Source organism: Lampris incognitus, chromosome 2 (assembly GCF_029633865.1).
Source record: "Lampris incognitus isolate fLamInc1 chromosome 2, fLamInc1.hap2, whole genome shotgun sequence".
Lineage (NCBI taxonomy): Eukaryota > Metazoa > Chordata > Actinopteri > Lampriformes > Lampridae > Lampris > Lampris incognitus.
In genome coordinates, this window is record NC_079212.1 from 97772113 (window position 1) to 97789039 (window position 16927).

Genomic DNA, 16927 nt, shown 5'->3' on the forward strand with positions numbered 1-16927 from the left:
TTTCCATAACCGCAAACTTCAGTCAGTCAGCATTTTTTTGTGAAAAAAAAAAAAAAGAAGTTTGTAACCGGATTTGAAGTTCGGGTTTGGATATTGCAGCTGTTTGAGAGCTGCTCACAGTCCCTCAGTCTTGTATTCCTACTAGTCATATACTGTCATATTTTGTAAAGAAGACGTTATTTGAAGGGTTCGGAGCAGCCTTCCTCCCCTCAGCACCCGCCCCTGAATCATACTCATCACTTAACACGCCAGCGGAGGATTTAGTTCACTGCGCTCTGATTGGCAAAGGGTCGGCCTTCTTGTCTTGACTAGTTATGGCCGGTCCTAAGAAAACAGGACATGTCTGCTAAACTGTAACTTAAGACAACAGTATGCTAGTTTGGAGTTTCAGCTGCTGTCGAGCAGCTGTGAGGCTGTTACTGCGTGTGTGGTTGCTCTCAGTCTTACGAGCCTTTCAGAGACTGTACCAGTGCAAAAACACAGAATCAAACAAAATTATCTGCAGTATAATCCACACTATAATATTTTCTTGTGCGGAAGGTCATTGCAAAAGGGCAAGGTAAAGTTGCCAACTCTCTCTCTCTCTCTCTCTCTCTCTCTCTCTCTCTCTCTCTCTCTCTCTCTCTCTCTCTCGCTCGCCCTGTCTCCTTCGTAGTGAGCATAGAGGAGTATGCCACAGGGAGGGGAGGCCCTACACAGGAACTCAATAATAACTTTCAGCAGTCTAGCCAGGAGGCTGGAAGCCCAGACTGTGGCTGTTCCCTCCTGTCCTCCTCCCTCCCTCCGCAAAGCCCCATGCTCCTCCCTTCACCCTCCCCCTGGCCTGTGTCTGCTCCACAGGACTGATGCATTCTGCAGACGGGCCAGCACTCTTAAAGAGACACAGGCCACATTTTTATCCCCTGAATCACTGCAGTGGATGGAACCACAAACTGTGAGCGGGGTCCCTTATTTCCAGCTCAAGGACTGGTACCTTTCCTTTTTTTTTCTTCCCTCTCTCTCTCTCTCTTTTTTTTCTACCTCTTTTCTTAAAGCTCAAGAGACTTTGACATGACACAAAACGTGAGGGAACAAACACACTAAACTATGCCAAGAGGCTCTCGGTGAAACTTGGACTGAATTCTTTCACTGCGGCAGCCTGTGAGGAAGCCTTTGATGCTTTCTTAAAAAAGCAGGAGAGGGGGCTGTCAAGTGCAATCAGTGGTCTTGGCCATGAAAATATATTTGATGCCATTATCATGATAATTATTGGGGACACTCCAATAAACCAAATAAGAAGGACTCTGGATGGAAACCGCCACCACAGTGGCTGCCGCTTGTATAGATTTGCCCATTCATCACTTCACAATGATAACGCTTGCGGTGTCCCCCGTAACCGAGTACCGTCGACAAACGAGCGCCGGTTTTATTTCAGCGACCGAATGAACTTGCGTATTGCACACCTAAGAAGCCAAGATTCTGCACTCTGCATATCTGCAGCACTGCTGCAAAAGCTGCAAGTAAAGCATCTTTTACATAGATGTCGGAGAAGCTAGAAAATGACACATAGCATGTAACATCGCCTATGAATTCATGGCTGACCATCAGGTTTGCTGAAGACAGAAAATCGTTAGTTTAAAGTTTTACCCTCCCCTCATATAAATAAACTGTGAGAACGCGGCAAAAGATTTCTAAACAGTGGGTTACTGAGTGGAGCCATGTTGAGCCATATACCACAGCAAGGAAAATATTAAAAATTTAATAGGGTTGAGTGACACAGAAACCTACAAGGGCGTGCCGGCCAAACACGCTCTCATTCTTCTGCTGTCAGCACTTTTCTTCTCTAAATAATACAAACTGTGTGAGAAGGCGAGGGGGTCTGGAAATTCAACCCAAGCCAGACAAGAGAAAGAGGTCAACCTGACTAATTCATATAACATACATGTTAACTTTCCCTTTGTTATTTTTCGGTCAGAGGGGGCCATTGAAATCGATTATATTCACAATAAATATTGTTAATGACAACTTCCTCAGCGTAAAGGGATTTTACGACATAAAACCGGTAATGTATGCAATGAAAGCCCCACACCCTTGAGATGTCCCAAGATTTTGAAGGGGTGAAAGGGTTAACACATCAACGCTGCAGCGTTACAAAAGATGAAGTCTCTATGGGAGGTATCAGTGCCAGAGTCAGCAAAGCAGCAAAAATCCTCTGCAATGATAATCCCATTCTGCAACACCAATAAGCTTAGCATCCAGCCACAGATGGACCAGACAGGTCCACTCTGGGCTCTTGGAACTGGGAAAAGAGATTTCAGGAGCGCATAACTGGAACTTTCAAGAGTGTCCTCATCTCTGAAAAATCTCCACGAGAAACTTAACTGGCCCCTGTTTTCACTGTGCAACAACAGTGTTATTTCACTTAAGTCAGACGTAGGAGCAAAACAAAGCCGTCTGAATCTGAGATTGGGTTTTGTCAAAGACTTCGTCTGGACCTTAAGTCTTATAAATCATCTAACTGGTCGTTACTCATTGGCGTGTGGAGTGGTTTGGGGTGACGCATACCCAAACAACACCAAGCCATTGAATCATCAGTGTTTACGTAGCTACATAATTGTGCACCATCTGTGGGACTCAGGTCTGATGTTCTGCGTGGCATAACAAGCTGATGGCAATGCCATAAGAGGAGAGAGCAGACCGGCGGCTACGCTGAGCTTCACTCCAGCGAAACATCTAAAAATCACAGCACGCCAGTCTATCTCTTCTGGAGAAAAAAATATTCACACCTATATTAATAGATTCACGGAGACATTCTCTCATTTGCCCTCGACCCCTGCACCGACCGTCACCTCCCTTCACCCCACAAGGCAGATAGCAGAAAGAAGGGAGAAAAAAAAGGCAATGAACTTCTGACCTGTCATTCAGACTATGGAGGAAGCATTTCAGCTTGGGGGCAACTAGAGTCCACCATCTTTTCTGTCTTCCTTTCCCCTCTATGTCTCACCCAACCATCCCATAAACCCTCACTACAAACCTCCTGCTCCCCTTTTTATGGCTGCCAGATGGCGGGGAGGCCTCCTTGCCTCTGGACTTGCCTCTCCAGTCTAGTAAAACTAGTTGACCTCGGCAACATAAAAACTGGCATCTATGAAAAGGCTCGGAACAAAACACAAACATCCTGCCACCGAAACAATCAACACCATCTCATCTCCCAGAGAGGCCTTTTACAAGATGAGAGAGAAAGAATGAGAGAGAGAGAGAGAGAGAGAGAGAGAGAGAGAGAGAGAGAGAGAGAGAGAGAGAGAGAGAGAGAGAGAGAGAGAGAGAAGGAGAGAGAAGGAGAGAGAAGGAGAGAGAAGGAGAGAGAAGGAGACACACATCACATACGCAATGGATATGAAACCGAGTACTGTGGTGGTGCAGTCCAGATGTAGCGACTACACCCAGGTACAGTTTTTTTTTTACGTGGAGTTTTTATTTGCGTGCCTTGGGTGTGAGCGCAGGACTTTGGCAGCCTCTAAACTTCTCCCTGAGAAACGGGGAAACAAAACAAACAGAGCCGTCTGCATTCAGGTTGAAGCTGAACCGCAGAGCCACAGTCTGGCCTGCGGTTCACAACACTCTGTTCCAGGACTGACTTCACCTAAAACAAACACTCTCAAACCCAGTGCACCTCGGCCAATGGGACAGAAATATGAGAAACGGCTCAGATTTGAACTCCATTAACAAATCTCTTTCTCATTCAAACCATCTCATTGTCAAGGCTCGGCTAGGTCTGCTGAAGCCTTTCTAGTCTTTGTCAGTCATATGCGAATTGTGCCTTTTGAACTCCCAGGTTTGCGAGCGAGCCACGTTGAGAGGGGTCCAAGAGGGTTAAAAGGGCACAGATACCCTCTTCATAAAAGAGCGGCTCCAATCAATGGCTTTCTTTTATTGCAAATCAATTTAAGTGATTATCTGCTCTTCCAATAACAACTGTGTCCCCCCCTCCGCTCATGTCAGATGCCCCTCCTCCTCCCTCCTTTATTTGTTCTACCAGTTGGAAACTAACATTTATGTCCTGCAATTCAACCTGACCTCCAGGCAACCCCTGGCATGGCTGCCTAAGCCATTAGGGTATCTGTGACTCGGGGTTATTAGTGTGATAAAAGTTTACTGTCCCTTCAGCCACTCTGCAAGGCTGCTGTTTAACGCCTCTGCAGAATAAGTCTATAGGACCTTTCACACTGCTCCACAGAGCAGATTGGCCAGAAGGCATTTGGTCAATTGGCAAACACACAAACACGGCTTTGAATTTTTGAGAGTGAGAGAGATATATTTAATTCAAACATTTGTGACAGCCCGAGTTGGGTGGGTGGGTGGGGGGGGGGTAAAGGAGGACAAACAAGAGTGTAAGAAGCCCTGAGCAAACTGTGTGCACGGCTTGAGACCAAATCCGTATGATGAATTGAAGTAGAACATCCCCGTGAGTTGGCTTAGAGGAAATATGTAGACGAGAGGGCTAGGGGTGGTTGTCTGTGCTATGTTTTCTCCTGTGCGGCAGGAGTTGCGGGCAGCCAAGCTAACTGCAGCCTCAGCACTTCTCCCCATATTCTCCAGTTTCAAGCCAAGAGAAAGAACAAAGGCAGAGAGCTAAGCTGCGGCGGAGGTAATGAGGACAGAGGCAGAGGCACACAGTACACGGGAGTGTGCCCTCAATAATGAGAGCCGCCGCAGTCTATGATGGAGTCCTCTCGGACAGCAGAAATAAAAATCCATGCAGCCATTCCCAGCAGTCTTTCTGCCTGGTCTACCCACAGACAGTACTGAGAACTGACTGACTGCAGCCCACCCCATTTTACACTGCAGCTCTAGATACCACAAAATGGAAACCACGGTGTGGCTGGAATTTGCTAAGAAACACATACTAAATACTAAAACTAGACACTAAAACCATATTAATAGACACAAACGGTGTTGAGCTACACAATGCATACTTCGCTGTAATAATCTGCAGCGACATTACACATTAACGTGGACTATGACAAAAGATTTGCCTTACTATGACGACCGGGAATAGCTGCATTATTTTAACCTCCAGAAAAGAAGGGGCCATCCATGATCGAGTAACAAGACATCAATCTGAAATGTGGCTTGTGGTCGATCTGCTCTGGTGCTGCTCGCCAAAGTTGGCGCTGAACTTGCACAAATTATCTATGGCGAAGTTCTTGCGAATTATAAACATTCAGAGAGAGGGAGAGAGGGAGAGAGAGAGAGAGAGAGATGAAGTACCGTGGTCTGGAAGAGAAGAGCACGGAATGATGGGAAATCCGCATCATTATCCAGGAGAATCTCGATTAGGCTTGAGGACACACCCTCGCCATGCGTGCATTTCAAGGCCTACCCAAATCTCCGGCCGTTCATTTGGGATCAATAACGTGATTAAGAGTAATAGAAACTGTGAAGGGCAGAAGGCTGTGCAGAAGCTAACATTTGAACAATTAAAGAATTGGAGAATATGCCGAGGAGGATCACTTTACAGAATGATGAAGATAATAATTAGAGTTAGTATTTATATATATATCTTGAAAGTTTTTTGATAACTAGAAACAGTGTTGTATACATAACATCCTTCATATCTGAAAACCATACGTCGACTGAGAAACAGGACATCTAAGTATCTAAGTCACACATTATTAACTAACGTGTTAACCCAAATGTCTTTAATTTGGAAGCTGGAGGCATTCCACTGAAAGGCTGTTTTGGCAGCTCTTGGCTGTAAAACTGTGTTGACGCTGGTCCATGGCAGCCCCACCCCACGAAGGCCGAACCCTGCACATCATGTGTTTCCACTTTACCAATAGGGTGGAAATGACCTCAACGCAGTAAAAGATGACAGGGGTGCTAGCGCTGTTCGCCAGATGTGAGCGGAGAGAGAGGAGAGAGAGAGAGAGAGAGAGAGAGAGAGAGAGAGAGAGAGAGAGAGAGAGAGAGAGAGAGAGAGAGAGAGAGAGGGGATGGAGAGAGAAAACCATTCGCCCAAAGAATTTACTGCAAACCCCTGAGGAGCCCTGTGATTGAGGGTTCAAGAGGAGTTCCAGAGGTTCCTGGTGTATCTCAGCAGCACTCAGCTCCAGGGGAGACATACCCCATCAGCCTGATCGGATACAACAGCAACACACACACAGACACACACAGACACACACAGACACACACACATGCCCAAAAACCCCACTGTCACTCTGCCACTGCACCTGCCAGCCACACAAAAGCCATTTCCTCCCACTGTGTCCGGCCAAGCCCCTTTATCCCATTTGGTGCAGCCTGCACCGCAACAAAGGCAGAAAAATTAGGGAGCTGTGCTGATGATAGGGCGACTAATCCCTTTGGAAGGACTCATTCTATCAGCAGCCTGTACAGTTGGGCGGCTGAAAGGGGGCAAATTAAATACGGACATGCCGAGATGGATGTCTTTGTGAAGATGAGTCCACCAACAATGCTCCCCGTTAACCACCTCTGGAATAATTCATACATTCCATATGGGACACAGGCCTCGACCCCGGCTCCGGCGGTCGCACCTCTGCATCTGAACTAATCCCACCGACTGACACGACGCTCGCAAAGTGAACCGGGTATCGTCACAACATCTGTCCATTCTACGTTAAGGCGCCGCTTCCTGATCGAAAGCGGGCCGCCTGCTTCAAAACTCAAATCGGCGGGGGTTTCCCCGGACGGTCAAAGGTCACACCACCTTGCGTCTCCATGGGAAAGGCATACTAGTTTGGTGCCAAAAGCAGAGGTGATTACCCAGTTTTTGATGAATATCTTAAAAGCAGCTTGACGGGGTTTTTTTGTGTTTTAAGATGATGTGTGTGTGTGTGCTATTCTCCTCTGTTGACATTGGCCATCCCCTGCCTTAAGACACAAGTCCTATAATAGCCTCCTTGTTATAGGATAAAGAGTGGCCTGGCGTAGTGGTGCTATTTCAGGCCGGGGGAGGGGGAGGGAGGGGGGGTATATAGCGTCTTTAGCATGTGATCAGGCCTCCATCTGTACACCAGTCTCTCTCTCGCTGTAAGCACCGCCACACCGCTATGTGAGAAACTACAGCGACGTGTTTGCAGTAATACCTGAGGATCCTTTAATTAAGGGGGACCTCCTGTGACTGAACAACAACAACAAAATCAAGCGGAGAAAGGTTCGACTCGGCGGATTCTGCCGTGGCAAGCGGGCGAACATCACAGACCCGGGAGGATTGTAATACTGAATAAATAACTCTACCCCTCGGTGCAGCAGAGACCGATAGGACAGCTGTGCTGAATTCATTTGATACGGGTGCCTGCTGACAATGCTGCACGGCCCTGTCTCTGTAAGAAAGCATGTCAGGCTAGTCTGAAGAGCAGACAGGGGCTTGCTGCTTTTCAGCAATGTACAATGGCGGCTCTGCTACGATCCCAAGCTCTGGAGGAAAAAAAAAAGAAAAAAAAACTGGCTAGGAGAGACGACCATGTCAGGAGATTGGTTGATTCAATGTTCTGCTCGCATGTTGCAGGATGGAGGAGATGGCGCTCCGTCCCGCTGAGCAGATACATAAAATGACAGGTGTGTCCTTACAGCACGCAACAAAACAGAAGGTGGGGGGGGGGGACAAATGGGGATCCCACTCGATTGTTCGTTCGGCAGGCTCTTGAGATGAGTCTGGAGATGGAGGTGGAGGCTGGTTATTAGGTCATCCTGACACTACAGTAGCCACGCCACCTTCTCTCTCTCTCTCACACACACACATAATATCCTCTCTATCTATCCATCCTTCTGTTTCTGTTGTAAATGTGGCTGTTCCAGAGGAACACAGGCTGGAGGGCTTGCTGGGGGTTTCACAGGGATGTTAGGATCCTGTCTCTCCAAACGGAGACACGCAGCCCTCGCAGTCCTTTGAAAACCCCTGCTGTACATATGCGGTAGTGTATGTAGGCCAGTCAGAATACAAGCTGATACAGCATGTGCTCGCTATGGTGGAGGTGGAGATCTAAGCATAATGTGGGGTGAGGGGGAGAGCGGAGCAGGCAGGCAATCTCCGCGGAGGAGGGAGGAGAGAGAGGAGAGAGGAGAGAGGTTCGCCTGCGTGTGTCCTACAGGGCTGAGGAGGTGTTGAGTGGATGAGGTGTATGTTGGTAGTTGGGCTGAGGAGGTGTCAGAGGAGGAGGTCCTGATGATGGAGAGGGGACTCTGGACTGTGTTGACCTGCAGGACGTGTGTGTGTGTGTGAAGCTGAGCAGAGGAGGAGGAGGAAAGAGCATCAGAGTCATGGTATAGAGGTCACGGTGAAACAGGATGAAGAGCGAAGAGACTAGGGTGAGGTCTCTCTTCTGTAGGAGACCTGAAATGTGTGACAAGGTGTGTGTGTATATATATATACATATATATGTGTGTGTGTCTGTGTGTGTGTGTGTACATGTGTGTGGGTTTGCTTTGCATGTGTGTGTGTGTAGCTCTGGCACGCTTCTCTCAGCCCACCAGCCAGAGAGCATGAAGTTCTTATTTAGCACAGGAAGAGCAGCTCTGCTTAGCAACTGCAGCCGCCTTCCAATCACAGGCGCATGTAGGAGACTCCAGCTGAGGATGAGTCCTCCCTGAGTGTGCGTGGAGTCGGATGGAGGCCTCCGAATGCCGAGGTGCACACATGCACATGCACACACGCAAGCACTCACGTTCACATAAAATAGGTCTATCATGCAAACTAGTAGTCCAATTTACGTTTTGGGCTATTATGTAAGCAGCCGATGTACACATACACACAACCACACATGCACCCCTGTCTGTCTCTCATACACGACGTCTCCCCTCCATCTCTCTCTCTCTCTTCTGAACCAAGTGGAGAGTTCAAAGTTAATCTAAACCATCCTAATCCCACAATAAATTATGCATATCCCGGAGACCAAGGAAGCGGTGTAAATCCCTAAAACATTCGTCCTCCTCTTCCCAGTGCCACACACGGCAATTTGGCACCGCACCAGTTGACACTGGAGTGATAGCGGCCCGATTGTGAGCTATTAGCCATCAAACTGGAAGCACGTACGCGATTTGGAACAAATGCCGTCTGAACACCGAGCAATCTGTTTGGTTTAGCTGCGTGAGCTAATCCTCCTGATAGCTTTGGAGGTGGTTGGTGGGCGGCATGTAGGCGAGAGCAGCATGCCGATTTGTCATATGGCACCAGCAGGGCGTACTTTCGCTCTAGCTGGAGCTCCATTAGTGCATCTCCAATGTGGTTTGACAGTTATGTAGCTTATAACTGCAGGTCATTTTAAAAAAGAGAGAGGGAGAGAGAGAGAAAAAAAAGCTTTGAGAATAAATATTGGAATAATAATGATGCATGGTCTAACAAAGTCTCCTCACATAAACACTCCAGTATAAATCGATGATGGCGCCGCTGGTTTTGTGATACTGTGAATCGAGAAATTCGTTTGAAAACGACACATCCGCCATTTGGAATGGTTATTACGAAATGGCTGACGGCACGGATCCGAGTAAATAACCGAACTTTCTGATGGACCGTAATCGACTTTCGCATATTTGCTGTCGGTTGATAACATTTGCACGGACCGAAGGCTTTACATCCCAGCTATTTTGAATGATTAACATGTGGTAATGATCTCGTTTCAAAATGCATACGTATATTTTGGAATCGAACCCCTCAATTATTTCAAATTTCCGCTCTAATTACAGAGCTCTAGGGGGAGTGGGGTAATAAATTGCGAGAATGTTTTTGAGTGGGCCGCGGAATAAAGGGAATGCCTTTTGTCCTTGGCTGATGACGCAGAGCAACCAAGAGTCCGTCAGTTTGAGCCTCTCCATTTCTAAAAATGTTGTCCAAAGATGAGGAGGGTTTGGATGTGGACTCAGTCTCTGCATTCCAGGAGTGATGTAGGATTATCAGAGTTTAAACTCCCTGACTGCAGGAGCTTAGCAGCTCAGCCAGCAGCAGATGCAGACTCCCGGATTTCCTGTCTCTGCAGCAGATGGGCCTGACTCTTAATCACAGAGCTGGAAATCAGGAGGTGATCGGGGAGGAATTGATGATGATGATGATGATGATTGCCGAATAACACTAACCCAATACAGGCATCTGTTCTGCCACAGTCGGAGTCGCCGACTGGCTTGCTGACTGCAGTTGCAGCCAGAGAGCTCATCTTCCTCCCCCATGTCATCATCACTGCTCGGCACTACTCATCTGCTTCACTCGCTCCACTAGCTATACAAGACGTCTTTCCCACATTAATACTGTATTATAAATGTTTCAGAAGGGGAAGGATGGAGTGAGAGAGACAGAGAGAGAGAGAGACAGAGAGAGAGACAGAGAGCAAGCTGTGCACCAGGAGGTGTCTCAACAACATTTCAGGAAAATGCTGTTATGTGCTTATGAGGTAGGATCCAGTCTGGCTGTGCTTGCATGGCCGGGCAGCCACTGACATGGCAAACTTACAAGCCTGGATTTCCCACCCTGGGAGAGGCTGGAGGTTAGAGACCCGAGCCACACCACACCACCTCATGGAACAAGGCATTAACAAAGAGGAATGGCTGCACTTCACAGCCCCCGAAATACCCCGCTCTCAGACAAAGGAGGCGGCAGGTCTTTAGCACACATCACCCACGACAGAACCCCTGCTGACACCCTTTTAACACGGGGTCACCCCTGAGAAAATGGAGGGCACAATCCCTGGGAACTCCTGACACCCCTTTCCCCGGACACGCCGCCTCGCGCTGATCTGGCCACACAGCCCCGAGCAGTCATTCAAGAGAGGAGGTGATGCTCCTCTGGGGAGCGGGTCAGCAGTTGGCTGCAGGGGGAGGGGTCCGCACGTAAAGGGGGCTGGTTTTTTTTTTTCAAAGGAGTGCTGATTCACAGAGTAAAGGGGAGGGGGCGGGTTGTTATAATACAGCAGCAGTAGTCATGGGACAAACCACCAACATTTTGACTGGGTTTAATGCAATTACTTTAAAGCACTGTGCCCGCCACATGGGGCTGGGTAATGATTCAGTATCACTGTTTACTGCCTTCCAGTGGTAGTGTATTGGGATGAAATTCGGATATTGTCATACTGTGACGCGCAGTTTTGTTGTCTAGATTTACGATAGTGAGAAATGTCTCACAAAATGAGGTCAAAGCAAACCGGATTTGGTTTGACATCATACTTTATACATCGTCACACAATTCAATGTGACGAGCCTCAGTTGGTTTCTTAAATAGGATATTTTTGCATATGTACGCAGATATCGTGATATATAGTGTAAATTTCCCTGTGATTATCATGACAGTAATATTTCCCACATCGCCCAGCACTTGTACCACAGGGGCAAAAAAAAAAAAAAACCCACAGAGAAGTATGCTAAATCTGATTCAGTCCTGATCGACCATACCGTGTGTCCAAAAGTGAAGGTAGGCTGGGATGTGTTTTAGAGCAAAGGGTGGTGTCACTGCTGGGCGGACTGGGCCGTCAAGGGCCAGAGGGATGCACCTTGTCAGCTCGCAGGGCTTCCCAGAGGTCAGAAGACAGATGGGAATGGAAATGAGCCGGCAGTGGGCTCATTTTAATCTGGCCTGCACAGCTGATCCAGGCATTATGCATGCCTGCTTACATGCAAACGCACTCGTTTACTTGCTCGACATGAAAAAAACATACATACATGCTTGTACACAATCCTGGGCAAACGCAGATAGACACGGTCACCCCCCGACAGACCGCACGCCGGAGATCGAGTCCGCTCGCTCACTCCAACGGCCACAGGAGAAAAATACACAAGCTTACTTAACACCTTGTCTTCGACACTCAGTTGATTGGTTTGGTCCCCAAGTTTGAGGCTGATTTGACAAAGTGAGCAGAGCAATGGGATGAGAAACGGCATAAATTGGCCTCACTTGAATGGGTTTAATATCCATTCCATTAAGGAGGGTCCACATAGGTCTCCAGAGTCCCCTTTCTCTCTCCACTCAGTCAAATGATTGATTGTATTGCTCTCGTTTCTTGGGGATTTCGCTCGGCAGTTAATGCTCAGAAGTATTTGACATCGGAATGGAATAACACCTTATTGAAATTCCAATCCGTTTTCCAGAAGATTCTCATGCTAATTAGACATGCCGTGGTTCGAATTACGATACGCTCGTTTGGCAAATGCATATAAACCGCGTTCAAATGTCCAACTTTCGTGAAAACGAAGATGTGTTTGGCGCACTGTATCACTCGTGCGATATTTTGGGGCCTAGCTGCTTGGCTCTGCGGCGGAGGCTGCTCATAACGCTGCTAATCTGCGCTGCAGATGCAGCTGTGGCGTTTTGTTTTGAGTTTCTACCAACTGTATGTCTCTCTGTCCTTTATCAGACAGCCATCTGGCCAGTGGACTGGACACGAGCGCATTTGATTGGACGGCGCGGAAAGAATGGGGGGTTGGCTGGGTCAGGGTCTTTGGGGAGAGGTCGGGGGTCACGGCCTTTAGACAACACATGTCAAGGCCTGGCTCACACACCCTGCATCTTCTGAATGAGAGTCTGGAGCCTCCTCTCAACGCTCTGCCCTCATCTGCACATTAGGAAAAGACAAAATGATCAAATGTGGGGTTGGATACAAGACACACACACACACACACACACACACACACACACACACACACACACACACACACACACACAATGGTCCACTGGTTCTCACCCCCTTTCTGCCCCAGCGCCGGCTGACATAAACAGGTTGCGGCATGCAACAAAAAAAAAGCAAGTCAACTAACTGCTTTTTTAGGAAGACGAGCAAAAGAAGAAGGTGGAAAATGAGATAATCCCAAACTACCCCAACTTCTCTGCAGCGAGTATCCCCTGAAGAAGTGTGACCGGAAATAAAAGAACTACTCTCCCACCGACAATGTCTCCGGAAGTTTCCTTTGGCAGCGGCGTGCGTGAGCAGACCACCATGCACATGAAGTGGGAGTCTAGACAGACGATACAGGCGGCGGCGGAGAAAGCCGCAGAGGTTTTTCTCTGATTAATAAAACACCCTGACATCAGAGGGAGGCTGAGGCGGTCTGATAACACGGACTTTTTTGTTTCGTGGGTAAGACGAGCCAAGGATGGTCCGCTAGCAGCCCTGTCCGGCCTTTCAGCAGCTTGCCCTGTCAGGCTGATGTATGGGGGGAGCACTGGTGAGCGGCTCCCTGTGGACCGGGCCTGTCTGCTAACTGGGACACGACTGACAGTGAACCACAGCAGACACACACACACACACACACACACACACACACACACACACACACACACACACACATACACACACACACACACAGTGTGATGTTCAGCCCTGTGTATATATCACACACACTGAAAGACTGTCAGCGCCAGACTCACCATTTCGGAAAATATGAAACACGCAAACAATATGTCAAGTCCTACTGTCTGAAGTTAGGGAGAACACGGGAAATAAGCCGCAGGTGCAGGAGATTTTCCCACAGACGGATATTTCTTCACTCTGCACATATTTTGTCTGGTTCCCATATCCATTTATCAACACAAAACAACATAAATCCCATCATGACAGGACTGATCGGGAAAAGATGCCGGCTTTCTTAAAAACACCCCAAATAAAAGAACTGGTCCGATTATTTATGCTAGAGTTGATAACCGTGACCCAAATATTTTTCTTAAAAAAAAAGAAAATCTATCTAGCCACAACTGGTCTTTTATAACTGCATTATTTACAGTGGTAACCTCCCCTGCATCCTTTTCTCTCTGCATCAAAGGTCAACACATTTGCATTGGCAGAGTAAGTGAGAATATGTGATGAAGGTATGTGATGAAGGTATGCATTTCCGGGGACGGTTTCTCAAGGCGGCGTCGAGGCCACTGGAGTTTCTCTGGGAGACACCGCTTGGCTCCTGCTCAGCGTGGCCGCAGCACCATGGTGATACATGTATGTCCAGTCATTAGCAAAGTCCCACACGACAGCTGCCGTGTGACGGAGGGAAAGCTGCCTCGTCCCCCTGGTCTTTTGTCCACACGTAACGTCCCTGACCCACGTTCACACACCCACGCACAGCCCAAAACACACATTAACGCACCAACATAAGCAATTAACACACACACACACACACACACACACACACACACAAAATCTTATCCAATCCTGACCAGTACCAAAACCTCTCTCTCACACACACATCTTGATACTCCAGACCTCATTAAACTCTTATCCCCTAACCCACCTTGTGGCACCATAATGGATTTCCCTGCCCCCTTTCTCCTCTCGTGCTAATAAAATATATCACCGGGGCCTCCATTCATCATGACGCAGATGCCCTTGGGTAACCCTGGAGGTTTGGAGCAGCCAGCTTCACGGGGGAAGGAGGACAGGACGGACACTCGGGGTGGGTGGGGGGGTGTTAGGTGATGCTTTAGAGGTTTTGCTGTTGCACCTCTTGAAAATGGGTGAGGTGAACGAGGTTTCTCCACGCCGGGAAGCCGGACTGCACTTAGGGGCTAGACCAGCAGCCCTTAATGGTGTCTGATTTTTAACAGTTTGGGTCACGTCATAGTTTAACCGCTTTTCTTTTTTGCACTCCAGTAACACGGGTGACTTTTGGAAAACACAATAAATTGCACAATAAGTAGAATACCGATCAAAGCTGACGGCATCAGGCGTTAGGAGAGGGGCCAACATGCTGGCTCAGCACCCCGGACCGAGAACCTCCGGAAAAGCATTATGGTAGCGGAACATGTGATAGAAATAACAGGCCAGACACACAACTGGAGTAGGAAACTGCTTTCTGTCAGAGACACTGCAAGGAGGGGGGAGACAGAGGCGTTAAAAACTTGCGATGAAGGGGAGACTTACTCTGCAGGGTTTACCGGTCTTGTTCGTCATATCAAATTTCCCTTTTATTTCTTTGAGCAGCTTCTCCCAGTGACTCTTCTCCTCCTTGCCGGTGTAGTCCGGGTCTAGGAGCACGTAGGCCCGCCAGTTAGCGGAGTCGAAGCCCCAGTGAACTGTCCGGTTCTCCAGCCTCTTGTGACTGTGGACCACAAACTTGTGAGGCGGGTACATGAGTCTGCAGTCCATGCACTGGATGCAGGCGGCGCCGGGGCCGGAGTACAGCTCCGGCACGAACAAGCCCTTGCAGCGGCCGAAACACTCGTGGTACACTTTGAAGCTCTTCTCCGTCCTCTCCAACTCCAGCGAGCCGGCCGCCAGCTCCTTGTTGCAGTGTGGCGGGTAGGCGCCGCCGTAGATGAGCGCGTTGCAGAGGCGCTCAGCATCCGTCTGGGTGATGAGCCCGCAGGACGGGGCGGAGAAGGGGAGGATGCCCACCACTTTGAGGATCTCCAGCTGGTCCGCGGTGCACCGGGAGCAGTAGATGTGCAGGTCGTCGCACACGGAGTTGATCTGCTGGAGGGAGAAGTCCCGTAGCACGCTGTTGAGGATCTGCGGCAGACACAGGCGCTTCTCCCCGCCGACCACGAAGCAGGAGATGGGCTCCCGCTCCAGCACCGTCTCGCACCGCTCCGTCGAGCGGTCGGACGGGATGAAGAGCGGGCCGGACATCACCGGCGGGGTCTGCGCCGGCAGATTCAGCATCACCTCGGCGGGTTTGCCATCCTTGCCGAACAGGATGTCCTGGTGCCACCGGGCCGAGAACGCCGCCGGTCCGCCGAGCGAACGCATGGAGCTCAAATGGAACTGCTTCAGAGTTTGCTGAAGTCCGGGATGGGGCTGAAAGCTCGCAGCCTCCATGTTTTCTACCGCCGGGAAAGGGAGGAAGGGGTGGTGGTGGGGTTGGGGGGGGCGGAATAAAAGAAAGTTTAAACTTTGTCGAAACGGCCGGTTCGCCCGGTCAGTTATCCTCAGTATCCGCCGCGACGCTCAATGCGTCCGATGAAGCGCATTTCTCATGTAAGTTGAGAAGAAATGTCCCCAATGCGTCCATTCAGAAACCCCCAACGCGGATCTGGTCGTGGAGTCCTCTTGTGTAAAGTCCACAACACTTTGAGACCGAGAAAGAGGATTAATAATCCCACCACGAACACCGGCGACTCGTCTCAGTATTGTTTCCTACACTGCAGTTAAACACGCACACCCGATGTGAGCCCCAAATACGGCTCGTCTGCGCAGTCTGGCGTACTGTCGCTGTCTGTCTCCCTCCCTCGCTCAATGTGTGAGTCTCTCTCGCTCGCTCGCTCTGTCTCTCTCTCGCTCGCTCTCTCTCTCGTGCGCGCGCGCTATCTCTCTTGCCCTCTCTGTTTGTTTGTGTCTGGTTCAGTCATTGAATCCCGGCCAGGAATGTGACTGACTCCCCGGGCTGGCTCTTCCCTCCACCAGCCACCCCTCCCTCTGCTACATGGCAGCTGCAAGAGAAAAAGAAACAGAAGAAGAAGAAAGAAAGAAAAAAAAACCCCGCACCGAACTGAAAGAAGCTAAAATGGACTAAAGGAGGAAGGGTAAAGTTTTGCGGCTAATTTCATTAACCGCAAAAGAGTATCTAGTTTTCGATTTTCGCAAAAATAAGCATGGGTTGTCGTCGCAATTTTAGGGTTTTGCAGATCGGTAATCTTTTCAAAATAAACATTCCCCCCCTCTCCTTAACAACACGTTTACTTTAACACAAAAAACGATGCTGTGCAGCCTACAGTTAAAGTAAGCTATGGGTTGCAGAGAACATTTTTTATTGCTGATAAGGAAGAGCTAACCTGAAGAAAAAAAGCTGTTCGCCGTGTCAGATAAAGAATAAACAAGAGAACATCCCATAAGCACCTGTTTGCAGGAGCGCCACACAACTGTGTTAACACCACTGACAGGTTGTGTCAGATGCTGGTGTCTGGCTGGACATCTCTGCTGTCTTGTTTCACTGCTGGTTGAAAAGTGCACGGATGCACACGTGGGCCTGCATTGTTGCATGTTTACCAAATACAGTTTTTCTTCTTCTTCTTCTTCTCCCA

At 48.8% G+C, this 16927-nt stretch overlaps 1 protein-coding gene across 1 annotated transcript in view; it reads right to left on the bottom strand.

Moving 5' to 3' along the window:
• skib (v-ski avian sarcoma viral oncogene homolog b) overlaps positions 1 to 15737 on the bottom strand; it is a 30772-nt gene extending 15035 nt beyond the window's left edge. Inside the window, exon 1 of the mRNA XM_056274412.1 lies at positions 14829 to 15737. Within this exon, the coding sequence (XP_056130387.1) occupies positions 14829 to 15725 (897 nt within the window). The 5' untranslated portion in view covers positions 15726 to 15737. The remainder of the gene's footprint in view (positions 1 to 14828) is intronic.
• Between the last annotated feature and the right edge of the window lie 1190 nt (positions 15738 to 16927).